General features: G+C 42.7%; 1 protein-coding gene across 1 annotated transcript in view; it reads left to right on the plus strand.

Moving 5' to 3' along the window:
• Nucleotides 1-4,382: 4,382 nt before the first annotated feature.
• The window catches only part of KIF5A (kinesin family member 5A), a 34,330-nt gene continuing 24,788 nt past the window's right edge, over nucleotides 4,383-13,924 (plus strand). Inside the window, 4 exon segments of the mRNA XM_020990119.2 lie at nucleotides 4,383-4,793; nucleotides 11,113-11,200; nucleotides 11,301-11,374; nucleotides 11,994-12,098. Coding sequence (XP_020845778.1) covers nucleotides 4,665-4,793; nucleotides 11,113-11,200; nucleotides 11,301-11,374; nucleotides 11,994-12,098 — 396 coding nt within the window. The 5' untranslated portion in view covers nucleotides 4,383-4,664.

A 13,924-nucleotide genomic window follows, 5' to 3' on the forward strand; every position in this document is an offset into this window, starting at 1 on the left:
TGTTTCATTTCACTATACATATTTGTTATAAGGGTTTTGTCTAAAGTTTAGACTCTAAACCCTTCCTGTTACCCAGGAGGAAACTGACCCAGATAGGTTAAGTGAATTACCCAGTGACACACATAGCTAGTAAGTTTTTTTGTTTGTTTGTTTTTGTGGTGGCAAAGAACTGGAAGCTAAGGGAATGTCTGTCAGTTGGGAAATGGCTGAACAAATCATGGGATGTGAATACGAAAAAAATATTGTGCTGAAAGAAATGATGAAAGGGGTTTCCAGAGAAATCTGAGAAGATGTGTGCAAACTGATGCAGAGTAAAGTGAGCAGAACCAGAACAATTTATGCAGCCACAATATTTGAAAGACAAACATCTCAGAAAAATTTAAGAATTCTAATCAGTGAAATAAACCAATCATGGTTCCAGAGGAACATTCCCGGGGCAGCTAGGTGGGGCAGTGGATAGAGCACTGGCCTTAGATTCAGGAGGACCTGAGTTTAAATCTGGCCTCAGACACATAACACTTACTAGCTGTGTGACCCTGGGCAAGTCACTTAACCCCATTGCCTAGCCAAAAAAACAAACCAAAAAAACAAACAGAGGAATATTCTACCTGCCTCCTAACAGAAAGATGATAGATGCACAGTGCAGATTGAGACATATATATGCATGCATGTATGTATGTGTGTGTATGTGTATAATATGCAATGCTGGGATTTGTTTCACTTGACTCTACATATGTGTTGTAAGGACTTTGTTTTTCTTTTTCACTGTGTGTATATTTGGGAAGTGAGTGTGGGAAGGAGAGAAGGTGGATTTTCTTTTCTTTTCTTTTTTAAACAACCAAGAAAGTCTCAAGAACTCTTATCAGCACATTGACCAAACATGATTTCAGAGTGCTGATGAGGAAGCATCTCACCCACCTTCTGACAGAGAGGTGACTCAGTATTATAGAATGAGTTATGCATTTTTGGATATGGCCAATATGGCAATTGGTTTTGCTTGACTATGCATAGCTATCACAAAGGGTTTCCCCTTCCTAGTTAAGGGGAGAAGTGGGAAGGAGAGAAAATGCACGCTCAGTTGAAAAAAAAATTATTTTAAAAAGTAGTAGAGCTGAGATTTGAACTGGTCAGTTCTCTGGCTCCATATCCAGCACCCTTTCCACTGTACTTTGTGGGCAGCAAATAATATGCTAGTAGATCTTATGGGGCCAGGTAGTTTCTTCACAAAAGCTCTATGATCTACAGGAAACCTTCTCCAAGCCTTCTTAATTCCAGTGCCTTCCTTGGTTGATTATTTCCTATTTATCCTGTATATAGCTTGCTTTGTATATATTTGTTTGTGTGTTGTCTCTCCCATTAGATTTTAAGCTCCTTTGACCCAGCAATAGCACTTCTAGGTCTGTATCCCAAAGAGATCATAAAAATGGGAAAAGGACCCATATGTACAAAAATGTTTATAGCAGCTCTTTCTGTGGTGGCAAAGAATTGGGAATTGAGAGGATGCCCATCAATTGGGGAATGGCTGAGCAAGTTGTGGCATATGAATATAATGGAATACTATTGTGCTATAAGAAATGATAAGCAGGCAAGCTTCAGAAAAACCTGGAAAGTCTTATGTGAACTGATGCAGAGTGAAATGAGCAGAACCAGGAGAACATCGTACACAGTAACAGCCACATTATGGGATAACTGACTTTGATAGACTTGGTTCTTCACAGCAATGGGAGAGTCTAAGACAACCCCAAAAGATTCATGACAGAAACTGCTATCCATACCCAGAGAAAGGAATATGGAGTCTGAATGCAGATGGAAGTATACTATTTGCTCTCCTTTCCCTTTGTTGTTTTGTTTTATTGTTTCATTCTCATGGTTCCTCCCATAAGTTCAAATTGTTCTTTACATCATGACTAATGGGAAAATATGTTTAACATGAATATATATGTAGAGCCTGTATCACATTGTACGTTGTCGGGGGAAGAGAGGGAAGAAATGGGAGGGAGAAAAAATTTAAAACTCAAAATCTTATGGAAGTGAATGTTGAAAATAAAAAAAAATTTAAGCTCTTTGAAGACAAGGACTGTCTTTTGCCTCTTTTTGTATCCTCAGGCTTAGCACAGTGCTTAGCATATAGTAGGTGATTAATATATGTTTATTGATTGATGATGCAGATAGGTGATTTATGCCTTGTTAATCCTCATTTAACAGATGAGCAAGGCTGGATGCTTATCATTTTATCATGCAAAAACCTTAAGAAAATGTGCCACAACTACTGACTTAGTAAATGGAAACATGTGATACAGTAGAAAGAAAATTGGATTTGGAGTCAAAAGATATAGGTTTGAGCCCAGGGTGCACTTACTAGTTGGTGACCAGTGGGTAAGTCACTTTACTTTTTTCAGTATAAGGAGGGCAATAATGCTCATGTCATCTACCTCACAGGATTATCATGAGTAAAGCAAGTATAATTGTGAATTGTTCATTACAATTCATCTTCCTATATGGCTCCCATTTCTTTTTCATTTTTTGGTCACCTTATGCTTTGCCCCTTGTCTTTCAGTGTCTTCTAGCCCTAGATTGGATGGGGTGGTGGGGATGCTCGACCTGAAAAAAGTCTTAGTTGTGCCCAACTTGGGCTCCTCTAGTCTGGCTTCTCACCTTGGTGCACAGGCTTGTCATAGACTGAGAGGTTCAACCACTCCTCTCCCCCTAGAGAATTTCAGAGTGTCCAGATAGCCCTTTCCAGCTCCTGCAGTCTGACTCCGCTTCCCAACTGCCTCTCCTGCCTGCCAAGGCTAATGACGTCTAGAAAAATCAATCTGACTTGCCTCTTTATAGCTTTGTTCAGGGCCTGCAGCAGGAGTCAGACCTGGGGGAGGGGATTAGAGAGATGTTGACTCTCAGTTCGGGGGTCTCAGCAGGGATGACTGAGCTGGGATATTCAGGACATTCAACAACACATATACAGGCCATTGCACACATGATCACTGCATAAGGCTGTCTCTCCCCTAGCTTTCCTGCTCCTTGGCCTGCCTCTTGCATTTCAGTGCCTCCCCCAGCCCAGCCAGCAGAAATAAGAACACCAAAGAATCAGACAGTATAGTGGACCTTCAAGATAATGTGGTCCAAGGCCTTCATTTTACAAAGGAAGAAAGGGAGGCTTATACAAGGAGTAATGATTTGCCCAAGGTCACACAGCTCGGAGCCTTAGCTAGGAATTCTTGCACCTGGAGCAAATTCAGCTGGGGGTGGAAGAGGGTAGCTGCAGTGGACAGTCTGGGTTTTCTCAAGAAGATGGGGGGAGAAGTACCCCCAGAGAGTGCAACCCTCATCCTGAGAAAGTAGGGGAGTTAGGTTCACAGTCACTGGACGGGCCTGGGGACTGTTTCACCAGTATAATGGCTCGGGCAGGTCAAGGACCGCGAGACCAAGCTTGGAGGGTTGTGGTTGCCAGAGGATGGCATTTGCATTTGCAAGAGGACGCCGGTTGCACGGGAACTGCGGTTGCTGTGGGGGGGAAGCAAGATCCTCGACCACCATGTTGATGCCCTTGAACAAAACCCCAGTCGTTCTACTTATGGCGCTAAGTGGCTGAAGTGGGTTTTAAACCTAAGTCTTTTGACTTCAGTAACTCTCTCTCTTTTAAGGAGGAAGAATCAGAACCTGAACAACCCTTTCCTCAGGACTTTATTTACACACACACACACACACACACACACACACACACACACACACACACACACACCGCGTGTTTTCTCTCCTCTGAAGCCCCCAACCTCAATACATGATCTTTGCCCTTCCCCAGAAAAGCCTATGGGAGTGCAAAGGGGAACATCCCGACAATTCATACTTTCTCTCTCTGCCCCAACCCCCCAACCCAGGAATGGGGTCTTGCAGTGCACCTGCTAGGGAAAGGACTGTTTGGTCTCTTTCAAGTACTACTCAGTTGGGAAGGGCCTCACCACCCCCCACCAGTTTATACTGGGGAGGAGGGGCAGCTGTCGGGGAAGGAAGAATCTTGATCATTACGCCTTCCTCCATTGGGATGGGGAGCTGTATCTCTCTGCTCCCCTCCTCCACTCCTAGAGGGTGGAGCTGGAGTGGGGGGCAGGGATGTTGTTCTTCTGCAGCCAGTTCTTAGTCAACACTGTCAAACTGGTTATCCGAAGGGGCAAGGGTACCCAGGATTCAGTAATTATACGGGAGATGGGGGGATTTGGGGAAAAGCCCAGGTTCCCTCTGGTGGGAACAGGCGGGAAGGGATGATTAATTTATCCAGCAAATTGGGGGGGGGGTGCCAGATCCCTTCCCATAAACAGCCCAACCTCTTCCACCTTAAGAGAAGCCCCGCCTCCCGCTCTCTTCCAGACACCCCCCCCCAACTCCAGCAACCCCGCAGAGTAGAGCTGCAACGGGAGGGGCTGAGGCAGAGAGGAAAGAGAGAACGGGAGGCGAAGCTGAGGGGGTTTTCTCTAAAAATCTCCAGAGCCACCAGAGAGAGCTTCCCCAGCTCCTCTGCCTTCATCAGCCTTCCTCTTCCTTCTCCATATAGCATCAGTTCAAGAGATTGAGTCACTTCTGCTCACTCGTCTGTCTCTGCTGAGCACCCCCAGCCTCTCCAAAGCGCCCCCACACCACCATCACCGCCACCTCCACCGGTCATCACCATGACGGAGTCCAACAATGAATGCAGCATCAAGGTGCTCTGTCGATTCAGACCCCTGAACCAGTCGGAGATTCTGCGGGGTGACAAATTTATCCCCCTTTTTCAAGGGGACGACAGCGTCATTATTGGGGTGAGTGCCCACCAGATGAGGACGATGGGGTGCAGGGATGGGTATCCCCATAGGATATGTCCCGGATGCCAGGGTTAATGCTTGTTTTGTTCCCCACTCATCCATCTCCCTTCACTCTCCATTCGCCTTCTCCCTCCATCATCCCTCCATTTCTCCCCTTCTTTCTCCATTCCCCCCACTTCCGCAGCCCCTCCTTCCCCACTCCATCCTTAGCTCAGGCCTTAGATGGGTGTGGCCTGGGCTAGGATCTGAACTCCTGGTTCTCTGCAGAGATGAAGTAGGTTTATTTGGTCTCTCCCCTTTCACCCACACCCCAATCCAATCAATGATTTCCAGTTCTCCCACACGCACACACACACCCCTGCAGTGTGCTAACCCAACTGCTATACACTTATTCTCCCATTTTCTAATTCAGAGGTCAAGATTCCATTCCTAATCTCATCCCTACTCCCAGTTTTCACCTGCTGCCCTCCGGGATGTGAGTATAGGGTAGAGGCTTTGTATCCCAACCACACCCCAGCTGAGACTCTTGATCTGCTAGGAAGAGGATCCTGGCTCTCTTTTGTTGTGCTTAATCTTTCTGCTCACCCCAGGGAAGCCAGAAGATACTGTTCTTGGGCTCTGGGGACTTGTAGGGGCTATTTCCAGCTCTAAGCCTTACTACCATCACCTTAACTTGTCCCTGTCATGGTTCTGGAGGTCAGGCTGTGCACCCTCCCACCCCAATTTGGGTTGACAGAAGAAAAAAAAAGCCTCTGAGGTAAAAAGAAAAAAAAATATCGACAACCTCTTAGGCCTAAACTTAGTAGGGAAAGGGATTCAGGATAGGGCTTATTTAAGGCCCAGGTCCCTTCATCTCCTGAAAAAATAGCCAACATGTTCAGTATCCCTATCTAACTACCTCTTTTCATAGTAACCAGTTTCATCACAAGAGTCCCCACCCATGGAGGAGGAGATCAAGAGTGCACGTCATTCCCCCCGCATCATGGCCTAGGCTTGATTCCTAGGCCCAGGCTCCAGTCCAAGCCTCTGGTAGTATCCTAAAGACTCCCCAAACCTTCATAATTCTTGTTTGTCACAGCTGGGATAACAAGGACTGTGTGGCTGTGGGGTCCAAGTAACCCCTGAAGTGGAGCAGAATGTAAGGGTGGTAGAGCCTGAGAGCTAAAAAGTAGGGATTTAGTGGGGGAGATAGAGTATAGATATATTTGGGGGAGGGGTGGAATAATGATTGTCAAGATGGGCTAAAGACAAGGAGAATGGAGCTTTAGATGAAAGAGGAGTGGGGAGAGATAGATATACACACACACACACACACACACACACACACACACACACACACACAGACTGAGACTCGTTCCTCCCTGCCTTGGTCCTCAAGGACAACCAACTCCACTCTGTCCTCCCCCCAACTGAAGCCCTAACTGTTGACTCAAAAAGATGGATGTTTATTTGCCTATCATTTTAATATGTTTATTTGGTGCCTTGAAGATAAGCTCTGCTTTTCTTTCCTCATTTCCCACCCTTTCTTCCCCTTCCTCCAATCTTTACTGAACCCATCCTAAAAAAAAAAAATTGTTTTCTTAATTCCCGGCTTAGAATTTGGAGATGCTTTTTTCTCAGCAGCCATTGTTATTGCAGGAAGAACTCTAGATTTGGAATCTAATGAACTGGGTTCAAATCCCAAGTCTGCCACTAATTACCTGTATGACTCAAATTTAACATGCTTCAATGTCTTCTCTAAAATGGGGGTTGAACGAGGTGATCTTCAAGAGGATGCTGAATGATCACTTCCTGATAGATTCCTGTTCAATGGGATTTAAGTTAAATGACCTTCAGGCTTCCCTCCTGTGATCTTTAGCATCTGCTCAAATTCCAGATCCTAGGAATCAATGAAATGGTGATTAACTATGGGCCTGAAGACATAAGGGAAGAGAAGGCTGTGGGAATATGAGTAGTTAGTAAGAGTGAGCACATTAGGTAGACTTTACATACTCTAATCATTCTACCCCTGAGTTTAGTTGTTACAGATGGATTTTTCAGATAATGTGGAGCTAAACTTCTATTTCTTTCATAATACTTTTGTGCTATGCTCCTATTTAATTAAAAGGTAAGGGATGGGTCATGTCTCCCAGCTTTCCTTAGTTAAGAAAGTAGAATATATATGTCCAAAGAGGGGAAGAAGAGGCACTTTACTGAGACCACTTCCATCTTTTCCCTCATTTTTGTGGCCCCAAATTTTCCCATCTCTCTCCTTGTCTATCTCATTCTACAAGCTTGAACAGAGGGGCCATTTTGTCTCAGAATCTTGGGAGTTCTAGCTTCATATTTTATGTCCATATCTCTTTGTACCATGGGCATGAGACCTGAGAAAAGAGGCATTTCTGGGGCTATTAGGTATTTCGAGGGAGATTCCTTGCTTTGCCAGTAGGGAGAAGGAATCTCTGCCCTTCTCTCCTTATTCTGGAAAAGGTTGAATGACTAATGTGGAAATATATTTAACATGATTGCACATGTATAATCAATATCAGATTGCTTTCAATCTTGGGGAGGGGATAGGGAGGAAGAAAATTTTGGAACTAAAAATCTTATAAAAATGAATATTGAATATATATATGGAAAAGGTTGAGAGGAGTGAATTAGGAGATGGAGCTGTTTTAAGATCTGCTGAAGTATAAGGAAATATCATAGACGGTATGTTTTAGGGGAAAGAAGACCACCTCTCTTGGCCCTGACTCCTTGCAATCTTCTCTCTTTGTAGCCAGCATTACCCGGTCTCTGTAGACCTTTTGTTAAAAAAACAAACAAAACAAAACAAAAAAACCAGGCTTGTTAGATGACTAAGCTTTGGGTTAGGGGACAGCATTGTAAACTTTCTCTTTCTGCTCCCCATAACTTTTCCCATGGATCTGGGGGAAGGGTCATGAAGAATATTCACAGCTTGTTTTATTTTAAAATGGTGTCTGAGTTACTGTGTGATGTGCACTCTGTCATTCATTGTTTTTCTGTGTGCATGGATCTCTCTGACAGCTCTGGTGGAGAAAGGTCTGGTGTCTGGGGCGCCAGGCTGTCTAGGATGCATCTCTACCAGGATAGAGGTGGAACAAACAACAGGAGGAATGATAATTAGTCCCACATTCTAACCTCCCTCCACACATATGTTCCTTTACTCCAATGCCTACTAGCTGCTTTTTTCATATCCGTAGAAACTATCCACTCCCCTTTCCAAGAGGCTGTGGGGTATTTAAGTTGGATGGGAAAAGGGAGGAATACCTCAGGAAAATTTGGCTTGGGACCTGATTTTTGAGACTTGTTTTCAGGGTTATTAGAGATGGAAATGATAGTAGAAAACAGCTTGAGGGTCATCCTCAATTACTTTAGCATTTGCAGGGTAGGTCCTAGTATCCTTTTCAGTTTTGGGTAGCCAGAGGACCAAGACCCAATCAGAGAAAGGACAAGGAAGTGAGCACTCTGTGTCTCTGGCATTGCTATGGTGACAATCCCCAAGAGCATCACCATGGAGACAAGGTTTGGTGTTCTCAGTTCAGACATTACTAGGTTTTCTTAGACTAAGGAGCCTGAAAGGGACTACTTTATCCCTGTATCTCTTATAACATAGAGATTCCATGGAGAATGGTGGAAAGGAGCTGGGAGAGATATATGGATTAGGAGGGGAATAAGGAGACTAGGCATAGAGAAAGAAAGACTTAGCTTGAAGTAGATAGGCTATGGACAGGACAGATTCCTAGGATGGGATTTCTAGGATCTCTAAATAAGAACTCTCCAGTGTTTTTCCATTTTTCATTTCTAGAGAGGCTGGAGACTGCTGTGGATGGAAGAGAAGTTAGATATTGGATATTAGAGGCTAAAAAGGGGGAAGTGTGAGTACACTTCTGATTTAACCAGCTTCTTGACTTCCCTGATGTTTTAGCACCTACCCCCACTTCCTGGACAGGATGGAAGCTCATTGGAAGTGACTGCAATGTCTATGGCAGTAGGGGGCAGGGAGCAAATGAGGCATCTACATCTCCTTCATGAGGTCAGAAGATAGTACAGGGACTACACACATTCATTCTATAAATGGGATTTGGTATCTTGAAGCCCATTGTTCAACATTTCTGCTCTCAGTTCTACCTGATAATGTTTGCTGAATACAAAATAATTTGTTGGGAGAAGACTGGGATGGAAGTCTGAAGTATTAGTGATATTTAGTTAATTGGTAAGTCTTTATGATGAAGTTACCCTGTCTGCATTCTACCCTGGGCAAAATTGTGATGAACTTCAATTCTGCCTGTAGCTGCCTGATTCCTTGATCTTTCCCCATTTTGGTAGCACTTCCTCTTTATCCCCAATGTCCCCTTGATCTCTCCCACCAATCAAAACTTCCTCTAAGAAAGACTTTGATAAACTCATTCATATTAAGTAACTTTTTTTTTAAAAAACATTATTTCTCTAAAGAATATTTCAATTTTAATCAAAATCAAAACTTTAAGTTCTAGAAGTGGAATTTCAGGCATCAGCAGAATGGGGAGATAAACATTCTTTTTAGCCTTCTCCAAATTCCTAAAATTATATAAGGTAAGATCACATTACTAATTGATCATATTTTATACAGCACTTTAAAGCTTACAAAATATTTTCCGCACAGCAATCCTGTGAGATGCATAGCATTAGTACCATTAACCCCATTTTACAAGTGGTGAAACTGAGGTTCCAATTACACAATTACTAAGTTTTAGAACTAGCATTTGAACCCAGGTCTCCTTACCTCCATTAGTGCCTTTTCCATTGCACCTCACTGTACTTAGTTAACCTAGTATTTCTAGCCCACAAATATCTTAACCACAGGTATAAAAATCCTTCCTGGAATTATCTTGTATTTTCTTTGGTTTTCCTCTTTACCTCCAATCCAGGGAAAAGAAAAGGGCCTGGGAAGTTGGGGAGGGGGCAGCTGAAGCAGCTGAATGTTTCAGGACTTGGAGAGCTCCCCCAGTTCCAATGTAGCTATAGCGCCCTCTGGAGCGCTAGAGATCTCTGGAATCCTACTAATGGGAGGGTTTCTGAGTGTGTTTGACCATCCTTGCTGAGACTCAGGAATAGGAATTATGAGGGCAAGATTGGCTCAGGGATTTGTGTGTAATCTCCTCTGGCTGTATGCCTGGATTCATGAAACATGGATAGAGATTACAGCTGAGAGGAGGCTAGAATCACTGGCCAAAGAGCAGATGTGTTTTGGTTTTCTCTATTTCTCAGTCATTGGCTAGAGACATGAAGACAGTGTTAGGGAAGGGTTTGCATTTCAAAGGACTGAGATGTAATTTTAATATTAATGAATTCTTTCTGTTTCCTTCTTTGCTGCCTTTTTCCATTTTCTCTCTCTGGGAGGTGGGATACTAAGTCACCAGGTTCAAAGATGTAATCTTTTATTATCTCCACTTCATCTCTTTTTTTTTTCTCTTTTCATTTATTTTTCAACATTCACTTCCACAAGATTCTGAGTTCCAGATTTTCTCCCCATCTCATCCCTCCCCAACCCCAAGACAGTGTACATTCTGAATACTGCTTCCCCTTATCTGCCCTCCCTTCTATCACTCCCCCCCCTTCTCTTATCCCCTTCCCCTTCTATTTTCCTGTAGGGCAGGATAAATTTCTATACTCCATTGCCTATATATCTTATTTCCCAGTTGCATGTGAAAACAATTTTTAACATTTGTTTTTAAAACTTGAGGTTCCAAATTTTCTCCCTTCCTCCCTCCCTACCCACCCTCATTGAGAAGACAAGCAACTCAATATACATATGTATTTTATATATATGTAGTCATGCAAAAGACTTCCATAATAGTCAACTATATTTGCCCTCATCCTATCCTGCCCCCCCCATTTATTCTATCCTCTTTTGACCCTGTCCCTCCTCAGAAGTGTTTGCTTCTGATTATCCCCTCCCACAATCTGCCCTCCCCTCTATAATCCCCCCTTATCCCCTTCCCCCCTTATTTTCCTGTAGAGTAAGATATATTTGCATAACCAATTGAATATGTATGTTATTCCTTCCTTAAGCCAAATTTCCTCATCTCTCCTTTTAAATTCTTTCTGTCGGTTCTTTATCCCTGTCACTTATCGCAAATAGACACAGTTCCATTGATTTTCCACTCCCCCTCCCTCTGGTTCTCCTGCATTTGCCTATTCTGCAGTTCCCCCCAGACTGGACCTTAATTTATGGAGGGATAGGGGTAAGGGTGAAGTTTTGTCCCTTTTGGGGGGCCTGGAAAAGGGGGCACGCACCCCTCATCCTATCTGACACCATCTCTCTCTACTCCAGGGAAAGCCGTATGTATTTGATCGAGTATTCCCTCCAAACACAACACAGGAACAAGTTTATCATGCATGTGCCATGCAAATTGTCAAAGGTAACTGATATATTTTGGGTAAGGGGAAGGGACAGTTCCTGCCTCTCAGTCCTCTCTTCTAAACCTTATTCTCTTTACCAACACTCCCTTTTTCTTCCAGATGTTCTTGCTGGTTACAACGGCACTATTTTTGCTTATGGACAGACATCATCAGGAAAGACACACACTATGGAGGTGAGAATTCTGGCATCTTTGAAGGAGCAAAGAAAGTACCTGGAAGTTTTAAGGGGGGCCCTTAAAACAGATTTCTGTCTGCGTGGAGAGGGATAGAGGCCTAGGTATATCATGCAATGCCCTGATTGAGCAAGAGACTGAAAAGAATCATCTATGAACCTGCTGAGGATACTTTGAATAGAAAATATTTTATTTCTATCCTCACTCAGTTTCTTCCTTGCCACATCCTCCAGTTTTCCTCTTTTTGTCCTAGAAAAGCAACAACAAAATCTATCCCTATGTTTTGCCATGGTCATTGACCAGGTAGTTTCATTTTCCAGCCTCTTTATGAAACTCCCTATTTCCTTTCTACATCCCTTCTCCACTAAGATGTTAGTGACACTGAGACCCTCAAGACCTGAGATAACAAACTTCTGATTGCAGAATAAGCCAGCCACTGTACTTACTTTATAAATTTGTTTAATTTATATCACTTATGAGTCAATCTGTGTTACCTTTCTCTGTATTATGAATTCATACAATTTGATATAAATAATCTGCATATAGGGGATACTTTCATCCCTATATCCCCATTCTTCTTATGACTCAATCTGACTTTGAGATGTTCCTTTTCATGCAGGGAAAGCTGCATGACCCTCAACTGATGGGAATAATTCCTCGAATTGCCCGTGACATCTTCAATCACATCTACTCCATGGATGAGAACCTTGAGTTCCACATCAAAGTGAGTATGGCAGAATAGTTGGATATCTTTGGCAAATGGAAAGGATGGTGAAGTCAGATATATAATGAAACTAGAGAGAAATGTATATTCTAAGCTTATATTTCTCTCCTCTGGTCAGCCTCAGCTCCCTCTTCTTTCCAACAAGTTACCTTCTACTACTACCTACACTTCCAAACATATACACTATAATCTCCTTCTCCCAAATTCTCCTTATTATCTGAACAGGAAACTTAGCATAGCCAAGATTAAATCCCATTTTTTAAAATTAATTTTCTACTGCTAGACCTGTAGCTATGAGCTGTAAGGGTATTAAGGAGATTTGTTCTGTGAAGTTTGGATTCAGTCAAAGGGCTGCACTTGAGGACCTACAGGGCCACATGTGGCCTTGAGGCCACAGGTTCCTCACTTCTGGTCTAATCATTGCCATTGGTCTTTTGCCTGACCTCTAGAATTCTCACTTACCTCCTACCTACTCCCCACAAAACCCCCTGTAATTAAAAAAAAAAGAATTTCATTAGCAGTTGTGTGAGGAAATGTAAGTAGAATAGGCACGCAATACAGACTGATTAAGTTACAAAATATAGATTAACGGTTAACATTTAGATTAAGTTGTAGAATATAGATTAACAGCTAATAAAGTCAACAGCATGGGAATCTTAAAGTATCCTTATTCTAGCCATAAATATAAACAGATTTCTAGAATAACTAGATCAGCTGCCATGCTGCCTTCAGAGAAGGGTATATAGGTGCTGTCTCTCTAGGTGCCTTCAGTCCAACTTCTGGTTGCCTTTCACTTCAGAGTTAGTGCTCCTTCTGATCCTTCACCATTTGCAAAGCTGATCAGATAGAAAACAGCTGGCTCTTGTTAAAAAATGCTGTACTTGTCCCAACTTGCTGCAGCTCCATCTATTTCTCTAAGTTTGGAAAAATAGCTCTCTTCTTTCTACCCCTCCTCACCAAGGAAATGTTCAGGCAAAATCATATGTAGATAGTATGTGTAGCCTAGTCATTCATCTCTGCCCCTCACTCCACCCCTGATACAATCCTGGCAGCTGACCCCACGATGATCACATTTTCTCCTTGACTCATTGTTCCCAATTAGAGTTACTTAGAAAAATCCAATATGAATGGCATACCTTGTACCTATAGTATAGGTTCATCCTAAAGTGAGTAAAAGGGCATTCAAACACAAGGAAGCCAATGGACTACAGTACAGTAAAAGGGCATCAATTATACAGCAACCTTTTTTTCATTCCATAAAACATCTATAAAACACAAAGTATTCATAAAAGTGCATAAGCAAAACAAAAAGCAAAAAACAAAAAAACTCAAACACATAAGGCACTCAAATAACTCATCAGCTCCCTCTGCTGAACTTGAGGTTGCTTATTGGGGCAATTATTTGATGATCCCTAAGCAGAGTGATCCCACAATTTAACTTTCTAGCCAGAGAAGGGAGATTTCTTTAGTAGCACCAGCTTTTTCATTCTCTTCTTGTCCAGAGAATCTTACAGAGTCCCTCACAAGACTTGAAGTACTATTTTGTGATTTAGACTCCCCTTAAACATACTTTGAGGGGCCAATGAGTCAACATTTTACTTACCATTGGATTTATGTTGTTTGGAGTAATAGAAATAGTAGGAAGTGGCAAGGTCTTAGATTTCATCTCTCCCCTCCCCCACTATCTTCTCAGAGTCCAGGAAAGAGAAATGAAGCTGCTATTATGGCTTGATTTTATAGTCCACAGAGAGGAGTAATCCTACAAGAATCCCCCAGAGTCCATACCCCTATGTCTCAGTCAACCAATTATTTGAATTCTGTATCTT

The sequence above is a fragment of the Phascolarctos cinereus genome, unplaced genomic scaffold, assembly GCF_003287225.1.
Source record: "Phascolarctos cinereus isolate Bilbo 61053 unplaced genomic scaffold, phaCin_HiC Scaffold_1;HRSCAF=81, whole genome shotgun sequence".
Taxonomy (NCBI): domain Eukaryota; kingdom Metazoa; phylum Chordata; class Mammalia; order Diprotodontia; family Phascolarctidae; genus Phascolarctos; species Phascolarctos cinereus.